Source organism: Solanum tuberosum, unplaced genomic scaffold (genome assembly GCF_000226075.1).
Source record: "Solanum tuberosum cultivar DM 1-3 516 R44 unplaced genomic scaffold, SolTub_3.0 scf00404, whole genome shotgun sequence".
Taxonomy (NCBI): domain Eukaryota; kingdom Viridiplantae; phylum Streptophyta; class Magnoliopsida; order Solanales; family Solanaceae; genus Solanum; species Solanum tuberosum.
The window spans coordinates 232,871-253,833 of record NW_006239353.1 but is presented as its reverse complement, the minus strand read 5'-3'; the positions used below and the strand labels follow the sequence as shown (position 1 = coordinate 253,833).

General features: G+C 32.6%; 2 protein-coding genes across 3 annotated transcripts in view; both read right to left on the bottom strand.

Annotated features, from left to right (window-relative positions):
* LOC102582038 (F-box protein At1g78280) overlaps positions 1-9,202 on the bottom strand; it is a 12,977-nt gene extending 3,775 nt beyond the window's left edge. Inside the window, exons 1-12 of the mRNA XM_006363218.2 lie at positions 8,926-9,202; positions 7,814-7,924; positions 7,655-7,710; positions 7,423-7,565; positions 6,166-6,363; positions 5,888-6,087; positions 4,854-4,953; positions 4,175-4,747; positions 1,848-1,970; positions 1,480-1,560; positions 1,066-1,394; positions 703-957 (exon numbers count right to left, since the gene is read on the bottom strand). Of these exons, the coding sequence (XP_006363280.1) occupies positions 703-957; positions 1,066-1,394; positions 1,480-1,560; positions 1,848-1,970; positions 4,175-4,747; positions 4,854-4,953; positions 5,888-6,087; positions 6,166-6,363; positions 7,423-7,565; positions 7,655-7,710; positions 7,814-7,924; positions 8,926-9,077 (2,321 nt within the window). The 5' untranslated portion in view covers positions 9,078-9,202. The remainder of the gene's footprint in view (positions 1-702; positions 958-1,065; positions 1,395-1,479; positions 1,561-1,847; positions 1,971-4,174; positions 4,748-4,853; positions 4,954-5,887; positions 6,088-6,165; positions 6,364-7,422; positions 7,566-7,654; positions 7,711-7,813; positions 7,925-8,925) is intronic.
* Positions 9,203-12,605: 3,403 nt separating this feature from the next.
* SHKA (Phospho-2-dehydro-3-deoxyheptonate aldolase 1, chloroplastic) lies at positions 12,606-16,171 on the bottom strand. 2 transcript variants are annotated; one of them, NM_001288432.1, is given in 6 exon segments: positions 12,606-12,823; positions 12,825-13,060; positions 13,938-14,183; positions 14,268-14,544; positions 14,797-15,074; positions 15,478-16,115. In NM_001288432.1, coding segments are annotated over 6 exon segments (1,617 nt in total). In that variant the 5' UTR covers positions 16,045-16,115; the 3' UTR covers positions 12,606-12,810.
* Positions 16,172-20,963: the final 4,792 nt, after the last annotated feature.

The following is a 20,963-nucleotide window of genomic DNA, read 5'->3' as shown; positions in this document are numbered from 1 at the left end:
CCAAAACCCCCCCCCCCCCCAAAAAAAAAAATCATATAATCCCTGACATAGCATTTACATTGATGTAACACTAATCAACCCAAGAAATTCTCTAATGAGTCGTTTGGTTTGAAGACAAGTAATGTTGGTATTATTTCTTATTGACCGTTCGGTTTGTTGTATTAAAAATAACATGCATTGCAAAATTTCTAAGAAAGAAGTTGTTTGTTTACAAAAATACCCTCCACCTTACTTAGGTTTGACGGACCAGAGGGGTAATTTTTGTCATTTTCAATGTTTAATCCTGGCATAACTAGTTCCGGTACTATTATTCCACCCTCTAGCAGGGATAACTTTTTTTTTCTTTTCAAAATTGGAGGTAGGGGAAGGGGAAGGGGAAGGGGATTACAGGGTGGGGATTAGAACCCTCACCAACAAGGTGAAAATTCAAACATTCAACCAATTGAGCTACTAAGATTCTCCCGCGGCAGGGATAACTTATCCCGGTACTAATTACTAATCCTAATATAACTTATCCCAGGACCATCTATGCTTGTCCAGCATACCAAACAGCCCTTAAGACACATGTCTCAAGCATCACAGTCAAAGGCACAAAGCCATGCGAGCAGAAGCAAGAAAATAAGGAGAACATTTGCTACATAATATTGAGACTTTAGAATGCTGCTTTATGATCAACAAAGTATTCTGTTGTTAAATGTTTACCATTTGGTCAAGCGATCACAAACATCCTTCTTTTTTCTGTTCAGAGTTTTCAGGAATAAACTCCACTCTGCAGGGACACAAATCTTGTCCTCGTCATCCTCGAGATTCCCATTAGCAGTGGGTATTGCTTTCTGCTGGGTTTCCAACAATGTTAAATCATTCAAAGCTGGGCACGGCACAAGATGAAGGTTGCGCATTTGTTCTCCCAGGAACGAGGCCAAATTTAGAGTGTCTTCCCATGAGATGGAATCTCTTCTGCGAGCAAACACAAACTAAATGAAAAGGGGGAGCAGTACATCAAAAAACAACCGCAAGTACTTCATATAAATGATACAGGCAATTGTAGAAATCGATTTCACTAACATTTGAGCATATATTTTCCCTTTGCATCTCTGTGTTATGACATATGGACATAATGTTGTGCCACTGCCAGTGCTTACTAGTTCGGCTAATGACATCCCGGCTTTTCTATAATCAAGCTGCCTTTTACTCCATAAGCCAAATGGATAATCAGCTTGCTCATGTTCCACAAGGGGTCTAAAATTAGCAATCACCTCTGGAATTCCTTTGCCATCCCAACACTGAACCTTACACAAGCCATTTTCAATAAAGAGAATCCCACTGGATAAAACATTAGGAATGTGATTCCTCAAAGGGGAGTTCATTTTCTGGAGTGAACTGTAAAACTCGAGCTACAAAAGATCAAACCAAACTGAATGAATAAAGTACAAAGAAATATATCAGCTGGAAAAATAACTGCCAGAAGTACAGATATACCTCAGTGCCCAAAGAATGAAGACAAGCTTCTAATCCCTCTTCAACAAGTATTTTTATAACATTGTCCCCAACTAGATAAACCTGTACACAGGTATTACCACTTGTTAGGTTAATGGTTACAAAACATCTTTGTAATAGAAAAATTGATCTTCCACCCTTTCTTAAGCATCTCAACTTTAGCATTAATTCATTGAGATGAAAAAAGCCTACTTGAGTATTGATGAATAAAAACCTCAACGCTATCACAAAGGTAATGGTGTCAGGTGCCAATAATAACTAAAACTTTCCTTCAACTTCAGTCTAGATAAAAAAGTGACACTAATGAAATAACCACATAAGTAGAAGATCCACTAAGCATAAAAACTTACCGGATTGCTGCCTGTTCCAACAGGAAGCCTCTCATCATCTGTAGGCAACGGCAACCCATGGAAGGTACAAATTTCTGTCGCGTGTGCGTACCATCTATCAGCATTCAGCGCCAGACAGGCTCCCTAGCAGAAGTGATTCTAAGGTCATAAGCAATAACTGAAGCTTAAATTACACAAAAGGTGACCCCGATGAGAGATGACCAATTATTGATCTAACACCTCATTATGCAGAACATTTATAACCTGCGACTACATGTGATCAGCTGTGCAGATGAAAAAGGTCAAGGTTCCTGCTATGCAGCTACTTAAGCATATATAAATTCAGCAGCCGTAATGTCTCATATGATGTGGATCCAAGGATTTTGGAGCATTCTTCCATCCACCATGAGCTTGGAGGATTTAGAGGAAGCATGGCCTCAAGGTCTAAAGTATGCTCAAGTGGATATTTGAAGGAAGGTCGCCAAGCACCAAAGCAATTAGAAGGCCAAAAATATAGAAGCTGCAGATTTTTGCTACAGTGAAGACCCAATCATGAAGAAGGCAGCATCATGAAGGCCGTGATCGCGGGTCCCAGATCAATATAATGTCCTATAGGTTATACTCTGCATTTGGCCAATTTCTGCAATTTCATCCGAATTCCATTCTACCCTTATGTCTAGGGACTCTTAAGGTATTTATAATACTAAGAAAAGACCTAGTGTAAATAGTTCCTTCCTTCCCATTTTTAGGTAGCTAACTCTGAACATGAGGTTTCTCTTTAGAGGTGATGGTTGTATGCCATGGTTGATCTGAACTTGCAAGGGGTGTTTCCAAGTAAAAATTTTCCACTTGAAGTATCTCTATAGTTTAGGTTTTTCTTGTTTGCATAATGGAGTGTTTATTTGATACTGAGGGGTCGTTTGGTGTGATGGACAAGAGGATTTAATCCAAGGATAATTTTTATATGGTCTTTAATCTGTTGTTTGGTTGCCAAGGGTGGGATAATAATCCCACGGATAAGTGGATTAGGTAGGTAAAATAACAAAGATACCCTCCTTAAACCCCACTTTTATACACCACTTTACATTCATGTATATTAACATAATTTTTAACATCATTTATAATAACAGTCACAACCTTATTAACATAATTTTTTACATTATATTCATGTACATTAACATAATTTTTAACAACATTTATAATAACATTCATTACCCTAATTATTTATTGTTTTTATTATAATATATTTTTCTATTAAAAATTACGTTTTCTAAATACAATTTTTATTTATGAATATATTATAAGTTGAATTTATTTGCCTAATTATTATGTTTATTTATATTTTGATTTCTCTCAAAATGTTCACTTCACTACTAAGTTGCATATTTTTAATTAAATAGTTTATTACTCACTTAAAAATTATGTTTTATATATCAATTAAAATGTAGATAACTTTAATAATAAATTTCTTTTTAATAAACTTAAAATGGAAGTTCTATTTTTATGCTAAATAAGATGAATGTTTTATTTTTAAACTAAATAAGATGAAAGTTTTATTTTTAAACTAAATAAGATGAAAGTTTTATTTTTAAGTTAAATAAGATGGAAAATATTTTTAAGCTAAACAAGATGGAAGTTTTATTTTTAAGTTAAATAAGATGGAAAATATTTTTAAGCTAAACAAGATGGAAGTTTTATTTTTAAGTTAAATAAGATGGAAAATATTTTTAAGCTAAACAAGATGGAAGTTTTATTTTTAAGTTAAATAAGATGGAAAATATTTTTAAGCTAAACAAGATGGAAGTTTTATTTTTAAGTTAAATAAGATGAAATTTTAATTTTAAAAACACACGGCACAATCATGGAAATGCACACCCAAAAATATTTAAGTTAAATAAGATGAAAATTAAGATGAAATTTTTTATTTTTAAGAATAAGTAGCTAAAACTTGCATAGAAAATGTAAAAAACAAATAATCTAAATAAGGTAAAGGGTATTTTTGTAAACAAACAACTTATTCTTAGAAATTATGCAATGAATATAAGCTTGAATATGACAAACCAAACAAGCAACAAAAATTAATCCTAGCATAACTTGTAGTCAAACCAAACGACCCCTGAATGTTCTAATAATTGCTTTCTAGTTGGGTCTATTCTAAATTCCTTATCGTTTTACTATAATTCTTGATATCCCTATCCCGCTCTACATCATATGATGGTTGATACAAATAACAGGATTTCCTTTTACATGTAATTAGAGCCATGAGTTAAGACAAAAAGTTTGATTTGATTAAAAAAAGAGAAAAAAACACTAATCATAAACAAGCAGAGAAGTGAACAGATAAATACCTTCCATATAAGGTCTCTAGTCTCTGGTTTTTCAACCCAGAGCTTTGATAACCACTCTCTCATCTCTCGCTGCCCTATAGAGTTGCTTGAGCTCCATAACGAAGTGTAGTGATCTTGCTCTTTATCCAAAAACATAGCTAGGAAATTTATGTCATAAGAAAATTCCACCTCTGTCAAATCTATGCCTTTAGAGACACCATCTATAGTACTTCCATCGTCTGAACTTCTAGGCTGGTCAACTCTAATCCTCTTATCTTTCCTTGACAAGTCAGAGCAGCTCAAACCACTTTCTAAGAACAACATATTTTTCCTGACATCCTCAATACTAATGTCATCTAAAGCAAGAAGCCCAGCACGGCATACTCCTTTATGTCTATAACCAGGAGCCATATCCAGACACACGAATTCAAAGTTCTTGGAGTTCACAAAATTCTGTGTCACAGCAACAGTAGTCTCTAAATTTAGCACGCAATGCCACCATCCACTTGGGACAAATATTGTTTCCCCAGGCAATTGAGTGCACTCTATTGGTTTGTCTTCCTCAGCAAGAAGAGGGTAGAAGTCCAGCCACCACTGGATGAACACGACAGAAAACAACACATGGCTCAAATAAATGAAAACCAATCACAATATTTGGCAATGTAGAAGCAAATTATTTGCATCTCAAAATCATTAATACCTGCAAAGATGATGGACTGTCAATATTGACATCACCATCTTCTTCATTTACATGCACTGTTACTCCTAAAGGTACTCTTCCAGGGGGATATAATGCCCACCTGCAAAATAAATATTAATAAGGGCCTTTTTTTTGTCTCCCAACAAGTATCACAATGGTGATTAATCCACTACTTTCAAACTACAGGAGAAGAAAAATTCTTGGACAGTGTAAAATGAGAATACACCAAAATATTTCAAAAGCTCCTAATGATATTTATTACATGCTATAAACAAGCTCAAATCTACTTCTGAAATTTAAAAGCCTCCAAATTTTTTCCCTTCTTTGCTTTCCTCCTTTGGTGGGAGGACAAAGGAGAGTCACAACTCAAGAAGTAGAGAACTTAGCACCATGTCTTAACATTGGAGAACTTTGAGCAAACAACATCAATCTAGTTCTATAAGCAAGACTAACAGCAGCAAACCAAAATCTATAGTTTGTCACCATCCACTTCTTTGGTGAGTTTCTTTTTAGCTCTTTCCCGCTCCAAGCTATCATATATATATATATTCAAGTGCACTTTTCATGAAATAACTTTGAGGAAAAAAGTGGAAGGCTGATTTAACTATCTGTAAAACTTGCCCCTTCTGCATATACCCATGAACCTACCATAAAATGCAGAAAGTATAATCTGCTTATAGACCCAGAAGGGAAGAGAGAGCTTAAGAAAGCGTTGTTCAAAAGTATGTTTTCTAAATCAAATTCTTATTTAGGTTTTTCTTTTCTATCTTTGACTTCTTTTCTTCAACACTCTGGCAGCTGTTTTCTGATCAATCCAACTATCTCCACCCACAACTGAGTGAACCAAAAGTACTTCCATTGCTTTCTACCACAACTTCATTATCGATCAGGGAGTTTATCAGCAGGCACTCAGGCAGTAATGAGTACGAGTTTGATTGGTCAAATTATCAAACAAAGCATGCATCAAGTGAAGCATTCAGCAAGATCCTGAGACAAGATGACTGGCAAGTGATAGACTGGTTCTCATAACATACCTTTTACGGCCACATAGAAGTGTATTCCAAGCACTAGTTAGGGATGGATCAACATGCCAAGAGGCACCAGACCTCTCTGGTCCCATAATGAGCCATCTGAAGGAAGGTCGCTGGTCCATGTCCAGCACATCAAAGAAGTCCTCTTTGAACATATTTGGAACAGTGTACTCCTTCAACAACTCTGGTGCAGCTTCCCCAAACTGAGAGAAAGTAATTCAAATTAGAACAATCTGTTGTCGGAGAACTGTACAGAGAGGACAGCAGGATTGGAAAGGAACCTTCTCGTCGAAAATGTAAAGAGGATCCTCGTCATGCTGAACTTTCATATATGACACATAGTCCTTCAGTTTCATCCTAATTTTGTGGCGACTTCTTTGAGATAATTTAAATGCTGTATCTCCATATTTTTTTAAAAGCTCCTCTGTTGTCCATGTAGTCCTTGCAGGCCAAGTGTCGGCTAATCCACCAATTAAAACCTGTTATAGTGAAGCAATAAGCTTGGTGAAGATCATAACATATTCATTTTTGAGAAAAAGATCATGACATATTCACATGACATGTCTATCAAGAAAACCATGCACATAAGCTATCAGCACATAAAAAAGGTTCAGACAGATTAAGGCCATTTCTTTTCCCCTTTTTCAAGAATGACACATGAACAACATTGGTCAAATGCTAGAAATGCCAAGTAGACTTAAAGAGAAAGATCCAGTGTATATCAATCAATCAACTAACCCTCAACCCTAAGCTAGTTGGCATCTAGCTATAAGAATCCTTGGGATAAGTTGATGAACTCAATGTATATAAGAAAGAAAAGGAAGGGAAAGACGGAGCAAAAATAAAGGAGAAGAGAAAAAACAACAAGTAGCAGCAAGAATCACTATATAATTTTCTTTTGATAAGTAAGAATCAGTAAGTGATTTGTTTTCTGGTACACATGTAAAACTAATAATTACAAGACAGTAGATTCTACCTTCATCTATTCAAATCTCTGCTTTGACTTGGGAACAACTATAAGTAACACTTGACATGTTAGTAGTTAACTAGAAATGGGTCCAAAAGTGACATAAAACCTATGTTGCTCGGACTCTTCAAAAATGCCAACGGGTGCGTGTCGAATTCTCCAAAAAATAGTGTATTTATGGAGAATCCGACACGGGTGCGGCATCGAAAGTGAAGAATCCGTGCAACTTAGCATAAAACTAAGTTAGTTTTCGAGTGGTTACTACATTGATTTCTGTTACTAAGAGATTCAATCAGTGCTAAAGATAATAGAGTAAAGGTGTCCCTTTAAGCAAAGTAGACACAATTGTGGGGCGGCTTAGAGAAGAGAATATATGACATAGTTTGACAAAGACAGTATGTTCAAAGGGAAGGAGGTAAAATGACTTGAAATGATGCACACTGAAACATAATTTTATCACAGATTTTATTTGACAAAAGATAGCAAATACAAAGACAATCTAACAAATTATCAACAATCTAACAACTACTCCATGTGCTTCAAAAACATTTATAAGTTGCAAACACCATACCGGTTTCTGTCCATCATACTTATCACGAAACTCATCTATAGAAAGGTTCTTCGCTCTTTCAACATTTCCGGTATCATAATAAAATCCATTCAATGATGTATAGCACCGGTATAATCTACGATAAAGGAATAAAGAGTTGAATCCTGCAAAGTTAAGCTTCCATTAGCATATTATGTACAGTAGCATTGCGGAGTTGAAGAATATCCAACAAACCAATAGCAATATATATTACCATTGAAGTGTAGCGGTTTCTGGCAGGATTCATTATTTTCGAAAGTCACATTCAATCTACATCAACGGGGAAAATACAATGAGCTGACTGTCAGAGAACTTGAATCTAGTCAATGAAGGGTAACTACATTGCAGAAGAAAATACTATGAATAACCATACTGATCCAGGGCTGTTCTTTTCCAGGAGCCTTTATACTGAAGCTGACGATCAGCAATATCAATGCATAAGCTCATCCATAGGGGCTCCTCGTTGCATAGTATATACATCACACTGCAAAACAGTAAGTATTTGAAGAAGGTATGGGAAAAAGTGGGCACTGAGGTTTCCCTTAGGCTTACTCTGAAAAATGGAAGACACTGACAGCACTTCAAATAAGGAGCTGTATCTCAGGAAATCATATCCAATCAAAAAGCTCGGCCTATTGACTCTAAGAGTGATTATAGGTGGCACAACCATTAGAAGTAGTAACTTCGTCATTATCATCCGCAACTTTGTTAAGCAGATAATCAAAGTATTAAATCATATTTCTTTTTTTTTTCTTACAAGTAAATCCACGGTAATTTGATCACACAACAAGAAATAAGCAAACTATTTGCATCTACCCGTCCATAGACCAGTGATAACCGAAAACGATAAAAAAGAAACAGCATAATCAGTCATTTATCATCTATTATTTAAAGTTTGAAAATTTCCTACTGTTTGTTACCAACAATCCCTATTGAACTGATTTTGTGCTAGAAAAAGAACTACGCACACACAAACACATCGAGAAGCCTAAGCTGCTGCACGAAAACAACACAAAATGCACATTCTACTATATCATAGAAATCAAATAAATATTAAACACACCTATGTAAGAACAAGGAAAAAACACCTGTCCTTTTTGTCATCTACTAGTTAAATTTAGCAAGTCTCTAATGCTATAACCAAAATTCTCTCCTAAACTAATTTAGTATGCAAAAAAGAAATGAATCGCTCACACAAGATCAACATTCCACTAATTCAGAGGAATCAAATAAAAACTAAACAAAAACCGATACTTTAGAAGAAGCAACGAATCATGCAATTGAATGAATTAAAGCTTAGCTAAATTCAAAATTAACACTCGTCCCTATCTACATATAATTAGCAGAAATTGAGCTCCAATCCAAAAGTTATTGAGCAACCCAATATTGAAAACTATATTACAAATTGCACATTCAAAAACATAAAAAAAAAATACACAAGACTAAGTTTTTGGCAAAAAATATCAGTTGGAGAATTGAAAGAACCTGCTAACACAGGAAAGTCGAGCGACATCGCGAGGAGTGAGATAAGTCAGTATGGAACACAGAATTTCGTCGGGAAGAATGCGGAGGTCACCGAGAGCCGCCGGCCTCCGATCAGTTTGGTCAATTTCCATCGGCGATGACTCTGGTCGCATTTGCAATTGGGGATTTTTCTTCTACTCAGATTTCCAGAATTCGATACAATAGTTTGTTAAATCTGCCGCGTAAAACTTAAGCAACAAGCCGAGCGCGTTAGATTATTCCTTTCTCCTTTTTGCTAAATTTATTTATTTTATCCTCTCTTTTCGATTTCTTAAGGCGTGGCAAAAACGTGTCACATCCAACAAAATTGTTGCGTTATCCAATTTTAGTAATTTGAAAATTTTACAATATGCTTTATAAAAATAAAAAAAAGCCTTATGGATTATCTTAAGTTTCTGAAACGGCAAGAATTCCAACCTATAAAGCTTTTGAATAAGATTTGACAGAATGAAATAAATAATTACGTGCATTAATAATATGTTATTATTTTTAATTAAAGACATACTTCCTTCGTCCACTTTTATTTGTCATGTTACGTTTTTCGAAAGTCAATTTGATTAATTTTTAAAGTTAAATTAGATTACTTTAATTTGATATATTAAACAAAAAATTTAGATATTAAAAAATTATACGAAAAGAGTCTGCAACAAAATCAATTGAATAGACAGAGAAGCCCGGTAAGCCTATCGATTCAAGCAAATTCTCCCAATTTGTGGCCTACCATACTATCCGTTATATAAATAGGCAAATGCTCTTTTCCATTATGGATAGCAATAGTATGACCGATCATTGTGGGTATAATGGTAGATGCCCGGGACCAAGTTACTATTATTTCTTGCATTAACCGGTCTGGAATTAGGTGTAGCTATATCACAAGCTCATGTTTCTACGATCTTAATCTGTATTTACTTGAATGATGCTATAAATCTTCATCAAAGTGCTTATTTTTTTATAATTGAACAGCAAAAAAAAAATTGTATATCAATATGATGTTAGTCAAAAAATTTATAGTTTGACTCTATAGAAGGAAACTATGACAATTAAAAATAGACGAAGATAATAACAAATTAAAATATATTTGGTAATGCAAAAGTTTCTTACATTTTTTTTGTCAATGTATATAATTCATTAAATTCGCTTATAATATATTCATGTCACGAACACACCAACTAATAGTGTATATCTTTTTCTCTTTTAGCTTATGTATCTTATGTGTTTTACATCCTGTTGAATTGGATATCTTGTTTTGTTTCAAAAGGACTTGTATATAGAAAAGACATAAAGTAACATTTGAAGTTGTTCAGAATTTTTCAAAAAGACATGTTAATTATGTTAGTGTCTTATTATTCTTAAATAATTTTGAATTGATATTATTACATTATTTTTTGACTAATCTCAGATTTTAAAAAATAAATGTTATCACACACCAATTATTACGTGATACGTGTTAATTTAATTTAAAATATATATATATTTCATTATAATTTTTTTTATCAATTTTTTCTTTGTTACTTTTTTATTTTTTTAAAAAATAAAATTTAAATTTCACTTCACCTTCCACTCCCAGCCCGACGTTCAAGCTGACCCCCTCCTTCCATTTTCTTTCTCTCTTTCTTCTTCTCCTTCACATACCACCCTCACCTCCACTCACATTCAAGCTGAGCCCCTCCCACATTTTTTCCCCTTTTTTTCTTCCTTTTTCTTTAGCAAACATCCGTTCTTAATAGTAAGATTATTTCTTTAATACAATATTATTTTCTAGACCTTGTTGAGTTATTGATAACAAATCTAATTATTTTTCTAAGTAAATTTAAAATTTTGAAGTTATCATCAATTAATTTATCTCCTTTTCATGTAACTTCAAAATTAGAAAATGATAATTTTGAAACAATCAGTGAATTCTCCAAAAATTGAAAGAAGCTTGATTGAAATTCGAATAAAATAAATAAATGATACATCTTAATCATCTTGAAATCTAATGGGTTTATCAAATAGTTCAAAATGTAAAAAAAAATATTTAGATAAAGTTTTTAAAATTGAAGAGAGTTAAACTAATAGTAGTAAAAGAAGGAGGATGGAGTTGTGATAAAAATTGACATTGAAAATGAGGAGTTTCAATGGAGATGACAATGAATTTTTGAAGAAGAAATATGAAAGAAAATGGGAAAAATAATAAGGGAAAAAAGGTTAAAATAATAAGAAAAACAAGAAAATATATTTTATAACAAAATATTTGTAAAATTAAAATTATATTAATTAGTTTAGGTTGTTCACGCTCTTTAAAAGAGTGCATACACTCTCTATGACATATGAACAAAACACTCCCATAATTAAAAGAGCAACAAAACACCCCCATAATTAAAGTATTTTTTTGAAAATTTGAAACAACTTTATTTGTCACTTTATTTCTTTTCTCAATTGTATATCTTAAACAATGTATTGCATTTGACACATATATATTTACAGTAAGTTGAAAGATGATTAATTATTACCCCTCTATTTGAAAAAAAAAAATCACTTTAAGCATATATTAGTTAATTATTTTCTCAAGTATTAAGAAAATAAATAATTCGAATTTTTCAGAATTTAATTGATTGAGAAAACATGTGACATTATTGTTATACTTGTAGATGGTACATATAGATATTTATTCCATGTGTGTGGCAGAGTGGATGTAGGTGTCTCATGTGTTTTAAATGCTTAAATATATATAAATTCTGGGATATCTGCTTATAAATGTTGTTTTTTATTTCTCATGTTTATTTAATTTTTATTTGTTCACTTTAAATTCTTATTAAGAAATAATGATTAATATGAATGTTTTACTACAATTTGCATATTAATTAATATGTAGTTTTACGTTTTGAGAAATGATATAGAAAATAAGTTGTTAATTTTGAAGGTAAAACAAGAAAAAAATTATATTTTCTTATTATGCTAAAAATAATAAGTAATAGTGAAAATTTATTCATATATACTGGACAAGTAAATTATAACATCTTCTGTAAATGATGCATATTATTCACAACTTTATTTATACGAGTGTTTTGTATTTGATAATTTGATGTAAGACATCTTGCTCCTAATTTATAGTCAACTTTTTTGCCTTAACTTCTAATTGAAAAAAATAGGTACTCTAATAGTGTTTTTCCACTCACTCATTTAAATTGACAAAGGGATTGCTTAGATGGTAACTCATACTTTATCTCTAACATTGAGATTGTGAATTCAAACCACCAAAAGGAAAGAATAAAAGGAGTGATAGTTGTTAAGGAGGGATAAAAAAAGAAACTTAAACTTAAATTCAATTTTCACATCTGAAATCTAAGACTTGCAAATTTGGTAAACAGGTAAGGAATATGTGGAAAGAATCCATAGGTTAATATATAAAATAGATTAATACCACTATATATCTCAATATAAAAAATGTTTGATTGAGTAGTAGGTGGCCAAATCCAACATATAATTGAAAGGCATATTCTCATTTGATCTGCCTATGCCAACAACCAAACCCACCAACAAAAAATAGAAAAAAAATTCAATTATTAGAGGAAAAAAAAAGTACTAAAAGAATATCGAGTTGATGGTACTATACACTATGCACACACTTGTCAAATAAAAATAAATTTAGTAGACAGATATAAGAGTAACTTCCTTGCTTTATTGCTTAGTCTCACCAAACTCTCATTACATTAAAACAATTTCAGTATGCACGTAGCGCAAACATAACATATATCCTCCAAATAGGATTTAAGAAAATACAATTTTTAATACAAACATTCATAATATAAGTGAAGAAGTAAATAGAAAAAGGCAGTACTTGAACATTTCCAAATATCTATTGCCCTAAAACGCTTTGCGATCCGAGCCTCCTTTTCCTCAAACGTTCTGCGATAATGAACGAGAGCTCAAGGGATTGAGATGCATTGAGCCTAGGATCACAGTGGGTGTGGTAACGTGAGCTCAGATCATCAAAGGTCACAGTTCGTGATCCACCAATGCACTCTGTGACGTTTTGGCCTGTCATCTCCAGATGAACTCCTCCTGGGTGGCTTCCTTCTTGATCATGAACATCAAAGAATGCTCTTACCTCGGCCTGTTGCAAGAAAAGAGTCATGTGAGATATTTGCTTTGTTTTACTGTATTCGCAACTGTAACATAGGATCTCAAACTTCCAATCAATTTTTTGAAGGACATAGCAATAAAAAAGGTTTTCATTTAAAAAAAAAAATTGGGGCCCGATAATCAAACTCATCGAAAGGGACACACAACAACCAAACCTACTAAAGTAGTTGCTTACATTTTCTAAATCCACCATCAGTATAGAAAATATATATATTTTGTTGACTGATTCACTGAAGAAAAACTTTCCAAGCTCCACCAACCCACCATGCTCACTTTCTTAATCATGATCTTGCCAAGAAATAACAACCCTTCTTCCTAACAGATACCCATGTTCTCATAATTGATGGTCAACTAATCCATTTTGTATCACAATGAAAAAACCTTATTAAATTGACTACTAGTTTTTAGTCTAGACCCCACATGTGGGATTACACAATTTTTATTTGTTGTTGTTAGTTTTTAGTCCTAGTCTTGCATTCTATTAGCTACCTACAGTCTCACCATATATGGTTGGAAGATCCATATCATTCAGCTTATCAAATGATGAGAGTAGTTCAAGGGAGTGGACCCATTGAGCAACCCCCAAGTGCAATGAATGTATCATACTAGAACTTATACTTTGATTTTCTGAGTGACCAAAATGAATTATGAGAGTGCACCACTTTATTGGGTGCAATTATTGATCAGTGCAGGCGAACTATGCAATTTACTTTAAGAACTATTTTACTAATTTAAGGGTTGTCCAATATGAGTTGCCTAGTAAATTATGCTTATCATGTTGACCTTAAGAAAATTGATACAAGGATATGACAAATTAAGGTATTTCTGAACCTGGCGCGAATACTTACCCTGATGGAATCAAAAGGTCGAGTTTTTAGACCACAAGGAGCCTTGATGGTATTTCCGTGCATAGGATCAGATACCCAAGTCACAATTTGTCCTGCACTTCGGACTGCCCTGATAAGATGAGGAAGTTTAACCCTCATGTTTTCTGCTCCCATTCTGGTAATTATTGTAATCCTTCCAGCTTTGTTTTGTGGGTTCAAAATCTCAATGAGCTTGACCAATGCACTTGGGTCCATCTTGTCACTCACCTGCAACACAAATTCTCGTAAGCCCCCAAATTCAACATTCATAGAAAGAAAAAAGAGAAATTTAAAGTACAGCACTGCAGTCACCTTAATACCGAGAGGGTTGGCAATTCCTCTCAAGAACTCAACATGGGCACCATCCAACTGCCTGGTTCTCTCTCCAACCCAAAGGAAATGAGCAGAGCAATCATAGTAAAGGCCAGAAGTTGAATCCCGACGTGTTAGTGACTGCTCATAGGGCAAGAGTAAGCACTCATGAGATGTCCAGAACTCAGTGGTTTTCATAATAGGATGGTCCATTGTAAGTCCAGCTGCAGTCATGAAACCAAGGGCCTCATCCACTCTACTAGCTAGTTCACGGTACCTACCATGTCAAAAGTTGCACTATTAACCCACAAAACTAACCACTCAACAAGAACTATCTTAGTTAGCAAATGGAGATCACTTATTAGCTAGTCCTGTATAGCATGCACAAAAGAGCACCTTTTATATCCAATATGGTACTAAGCTCTTTAGAAAACTTCTTCGCATTTATGATGTATTTTGTAAGTGATAGGAAAAATTCAGTAATTCCCTAGTCAAGTGCATAATAGAAGTGATACAAGTTGGTGCATACCTATCACCCTGCTCACTATGCTCTGTGAAATCCAAGTTCCACTGATTGATCCTCTGCATGGCAGCATATCCTCCAGTAGCGAAAGCCCTCAACAGATTCAAAGTAGCTGCAGATTGGCAATAGGCCCTGATCAGCCTCTGGGGGTCAGGAGTCCTGGACTTGACATCAAATGCATCTCCGTTGACATTGTCTCCCCTGTAACTCGGCAGCTTTACACCATCCTTCTCCTCAAATGAATCTGATCTTGGCTTTGCAAATTGCCCAGCCATTCTTCCAACCTATACCAAAATTCCCAAGGAAGGATCTTGCTTAATACAGGCATATACTTGAACATAAATCACTTTAAAACATGGAATCGACAAATAAGTAAACGATAAAAACAGAGTATGATAAAAACAGTCATGCCAGGAATCAAGTAAGATTCATTTCCAGCAAGATTTTAAATTAGATCCACATGTGGTACAATTGTAAAAGGTACCTTACCATATATATTCATTTTACCAAAATCCCACTTAATCTAAGCAATCTAATAGCCTAAAAAGTACATATAAAGTTAAAAGCTTACAGGAACAACAAACAAGCAAGAATCTAATAGAAATATTTTAAATAGAGTATCAAATTAAAACACAGAGAGAGACACAAAAGCCAAAAAAAATGGTAGAAGAGAAAAAAAGATTTAACCTTGATCACAGGCATCTGACCGCCAAACATAAGAACAGCACCCATTTGAAGGAGGATTCTGAAAGTATCCCTAATATTATTAGCATTGAATTCCTTGAAACTCTCAGCACAATCTCCTCCTTGTAACAAAAACGCCCTTCCCATAGCAGCCTCACCAAGGCGTTCTTCAAGGCTCCTAGCCTCACCAGCAAAGACGATAGGAGGGAACTCATCGATCGTCTTAAGAACAGATCTAAGCTCCTCTTGATTTGGGTATTCCGGTAGTTGAAGCGCCTTCTTAGATTTCCAGCTATCCACAGCCCATTCAGTTTTGGTCACAGCCGGAGCCGGAGCCGTGGTGGCAGTGGCCGCCGGTGGAGAAGACTTGGAGGGCTTATCGGAAACAATGGGGTTTTTGTTAGAATCAGATGAATGAACAGCTGAGATAGGTTGAACAAATCTAATGGTTTTGGTTGAGTTGTTGGAGAAAAATGCATTCTTTAAAGGAGAAGGCAAAAGGGGTTGATTTTGAACCAAAGATTTGTTGGAAAGAAGAGAGTTGGTAGTGCTAGTACTTGAAAGAGCCATTGCTATTTTGTGAAGAAACACAAATGTGAGAGTTTATGAAGTGTAATTTTCTCTTTTTGGGCACCTCTTTTGTTATGGAGAGAGAGATGGATGGGTACCTGAAGAAGAGGGAGCAAATGGAATGGGGTTTTATAAGGAGGTTTTTGTGTATGGGGAAGTGGTTGGAAGGAGGAAGGAGAGAATGGTACAAGTGGACAATAGTTAGGTAAAGGGTATTTTAGGAAAAATATATGTTACTCAATTTCGACTGCTACAAAGTCTATGCACACCTACTTAAAAATCTCATTTTGATTTAAAATATACTAATTAAACTTAACAAAGTGAAATACCATCCTTTAAAATAAGTATTTTCTTCTTTCAATACTTTCTTATAAAAAACACTCACTTAGCTACTTACGAAATTTTATATTTCTTTCTATGAAAACAATTATATATGTGTTCAAGTTGATTAGAGCTCCGGTTTTCTTTTCCTTCACTTTTAGGAAAAGAATGAAAAAAAGAAAAATTGGATTGTATTTCTTGAAAGAGAATGTTTTCTTGTCTTTTGTTATTTTGGATTGATTTTTTCATGATGAAATTTTCTTTTTCTGTAATTATGCTCACTCTTTTATGTTTCAATCCATAATTAAAAATATATTTACTTATTTGTATTGAAATTTAAACATGATAAAAAATGAAATCAATTAAGAAATTCGATTTCAAAGATATGAAGGTAAAACAATGTAGACTAGTCTAATTTGAGGAGAAGTGGAATTGTGAATGTTGCAGCATAAGAAAAGGACTTCTACCAGTTTCTGATGTTGGGAAAAAAGAAAAAAAAAGTCAAGTGTAAAATGTCAAAGATCTTGGGGTGACTCAAAAAGCTAACGAGATGGTTTTGGCTAGATCGATCGAGCATTCGTCATAGCAAGGAACGATCATTCAAATGTAGAAAAGAACCCCACAATCGATGTAAAAATCAATTCATAACAACTAAAAGTCAATATGATACCTTCCTCATGATGTTAATCAACAATTAAAGTGCTTTGCATAAATCTCAATGTTCAACACAAAAAAATGAGAAAAAAAATCGATGAGACGAGTGTTCTCACAAAGAAAATCTCAAAACATAAAGAAGAATTTTAAACTCAAAATATTAGAAGGTGCAATATTGATACAATTGCTTCGAGAGGAAAGGTGAAACAAACAAATAGATGGTGAAAAATTCTCATCTTTTGTTCTTCTTGTTTTAGGTTTTGAATTTTTGAGAAAGGATTTCAAAATTATTCTAAATATGTTTTTTTTTATATTCAAATTTTAATTTTAAATTACAAGAAATTTAAAAATATTCAGAAGTGTTTATTTAGAGCAAGCGGAAGCGTGGCAGCCTTATATTATTGGGGGTCTAAAGTTAAGTTTTAACGAGAAGCCTTGGTTATTTTATTTCTTTTGTCAAAAGAAAAAATGATATAAATTTCATATATATAAATGAGATCAAGATTTGAATGTCTCACTAATATGATCAAGTGCTTTTTTCTTTTTTTTTACCATTGTATCAAATATTCAACTCTTCTCTTTTTGTGTTTTGAATAATCAATTTTATATTTTTTAGTTGACATATTTTATATAATAAATTGTTAAAAAGACATATATTACGTTGTAGCAAATGTCTGAACAAGTGGGTTTTAAATAAAAACAATATTAAATTTTGAAATAATATAACATGATTTTAAAAGTTGATAGTAGATTGAATATTTGTTCGATCTAAGTACTAAAAATTGATTCAGTATTTGTTCTAAAATTTACTTACTAATTTAGGGGCCTTCTTTCTGATCAATTAGTTAACTATTTTCTTTTAGTGATAATTAACCAAAAAAGATAAATAAAAAATATAGCCTATTGATAGAAAATGGAAACCTAAAAAATAAGGGCTCTAACTTTAGGATTTACTGTACCTAAAATCACATCTGAACGAAAGGAAATGAGAAAATAAATTCTAATATTAAAATAAAAAATATATAAAACTTCTATCCAAGGAAACTGAACTCGAATTACCATTTACCATTTACCATGAGAAGAAAAACATGCACTACAAGTTTATAATAATTGCCATCTTTCTGAATACTTGAAATCGTCAAATAATTTTGACCAAAGCTAAAAACAAAAAAAAAGGTGAAAACAAAGAAAAAGAAAAAAAAAGGAAAGAAGCAAACTTAACACCATGCTCACCAACCCAACCCAATCACATCATGTGGAGCCAGAATTTTCAATAAAAATCGTTAATACATAAGAAAATCTAAAAATATGAAAGAGCTAAAGGAGTTCAAATATTTATGTTTGTTTTTGCCTATAATGTGTTTTAGTTACTATTAATTGAAGATCAAAATTTTTTTTTTAAATTATAAATTTTTAATTTTTTTTTAATTTTTTTTTATAATATTAAAATTGTGACTTAAGTACTTTTTATATAAATTATATTAATTTTTCTCCAAATTAAACTACGCAAATCAAAAGAAAAGATAGTGAGTGTTGTGAGAGTAGAGGTGGAGCCAATGTTAGGAGCTTGGGGTTCTAAATCAATTTTTTTGGGAGGTTCACATGTTAATATACATATATTTATTTAATTTTCTAATACAAATATAGGGTCTATGAAAAACTAGTGGGTTCGTCCAAACCTATAAACCCACCTAGATTTGCCTCTGTGTGAGAGTGTGTGTTTGCATTTAATCGAATGAATTTCAGATGAACCATATTATAGTTCTTGCTTTACTTTTTTTGTTTATAATTTGTATATATGTATAGTGTGTGTCCCACCCTTTGAATTTAAAAGGGGTGGGGTGGGGGTTGTCGGCCCTTAACATATATGTTTAACTAAGAGGATTAGAGGAGTAATCAATATTTGAATGCCAGCTTATAATTTAATTTACCTAAAAAACCATAAGAGCCAATTGTGAGTTTATTAGGTGAATAAGCACTAACTCACGCAATATAAATATGCATTTAAAATTTGAAACTTAGTCATATGTAATTAAAGTTGATAATTTAATGTGAACAAAGCTAGCGCCTAGCAGTGCTTATTCATTTTATGTAATAACGCATATTAAGTTAAACTAATATATTATCTTTGTTTACCAAAAAAATAAAATTGTAATCAAAGTTGGTAATTTAATGATTTACTAACTCTATTTTATACACCTTTTTTTAGAACTCTAGTCTACATGTATTTCCTCTTCTTTTTAACTTTTTTCTTCCTTCTTGTGGATAGGATACCCAAATATGAATAACCTCTTTGTTACTATTTTTTTTAGTTTTTTTAGTTTTCACCATAGTGCTCCACTTTATGTGTACACTATATATATAGACTATTATTTAGTGAGTTACTTTTTTTGCTTTGCCTAAACTTTTTTATAATATCTTTAAAATTTTATGCTTAAGATATTAATGTCCAAAGTGACACAGGAAGTCGAAAATTTTGACCAACCTCATACGTTGAACCTCTCTTTATTTTTGAAAGAAAAGAAATATTTTTCTTGCGATGTCACTATTCTTGTACATAATTATATTTTGGTAAATTGTTGATGTCACAATGTCTTCATCAACTTCACCAACTTATGAATCTCTTGACTAACAACAACAAAAGGATCTATAGTCTTCAATTCACCAACCCCATTTTCTTTATATTATATTATATCCTCCCTTGTTATTAATAGTAAAGTAATGGAGTAGTAATATATAATATCCATTATATTTTGGCAACTTTACCAACCATTTGTTGGTCCTCTTTCTAATGAGATAGCTTGTCTTCTCCATATTAAATAACTGGTCAAATTTCAAAACTATATTGAACTCGTTTCCAAACTTTAAATAAGAGCAAAGGCGAATTAAAATTTTGATTTTATAGGTTTGAAATTTTATAAAGATGAGTTTAAACAATAAAATTTGAGTTTTGAATGAGATATTTATACATATTTAATGAATTTTTTAATATAAATACGCTATTTGAACAAAATCTATAGAACTTGACGCATGCGTGCTACTAGCTTTGGCCATGCATAATAAGTGACATTACCAAGATGATTTCTAGAGTCTAATAAGAGATATTACAAATAGGTAGTGTGTGGGTGGGGGTGGGGAGCTACCCTAAAGAGAATTGTATCATTTGTTAAGGTGTTACAAAAGCCTCCTGTACAAGTCAATATAAGCAAAGCCTTTTTGTCATATGCAGTGAAAATTATATATTTTCTTTGTTTCAATTTATATGACTTAGTTTGATTTGACTAAAATTTAAGAAAGATTTTTTTTTTGAAATTTGTGATCTTAAATACTCCTTCCGTTCACTTTTATTTGTCACAATTTGACTTGACACATCCATTAAAAAATAATTAATGATATAGGTATTTTACCAAATTATTCACTATTAAATGATGTCTTGGAAAATATGTATTTAATGTTGAGGATATAACATGAAAAAATTTATTTAAGAGGCAAGTAAAAGTAAACAGATGGACTAAGTTATAACTATATTTATATAACTATAAATTATTTCATTAAGTATAAAATAAACATTTTAAAATCAATAGAAATGTATCATTTTTTTAATTGATTAAAAGAAAAGTGAATTGTATAAGTTGGACCGTGGAGTATTAGGAATTGTAAATGAATAGAACCACATTTATGTGCTAAATAAAGAAAGAGATATGTGGAAAAATGAAAATCGTCTTAAAACTTTTTTGAGCTGGTATATTCTATGACATATCCGTCCACTTGTAACTTCCTAGTCAATGGCATGAAGAACAGAATTATCAATTAAAAGAGTTGTGGTAGTTCTGAGGTAGCAGTAAACATTTTTTCATTTCGGAGTGAATCTGGATTTAGTCGGGCTCCAATGTGGGTATTGAACACCGGATGGGAAATTTAATTTTTTTTTTTTTTTTTTTTTT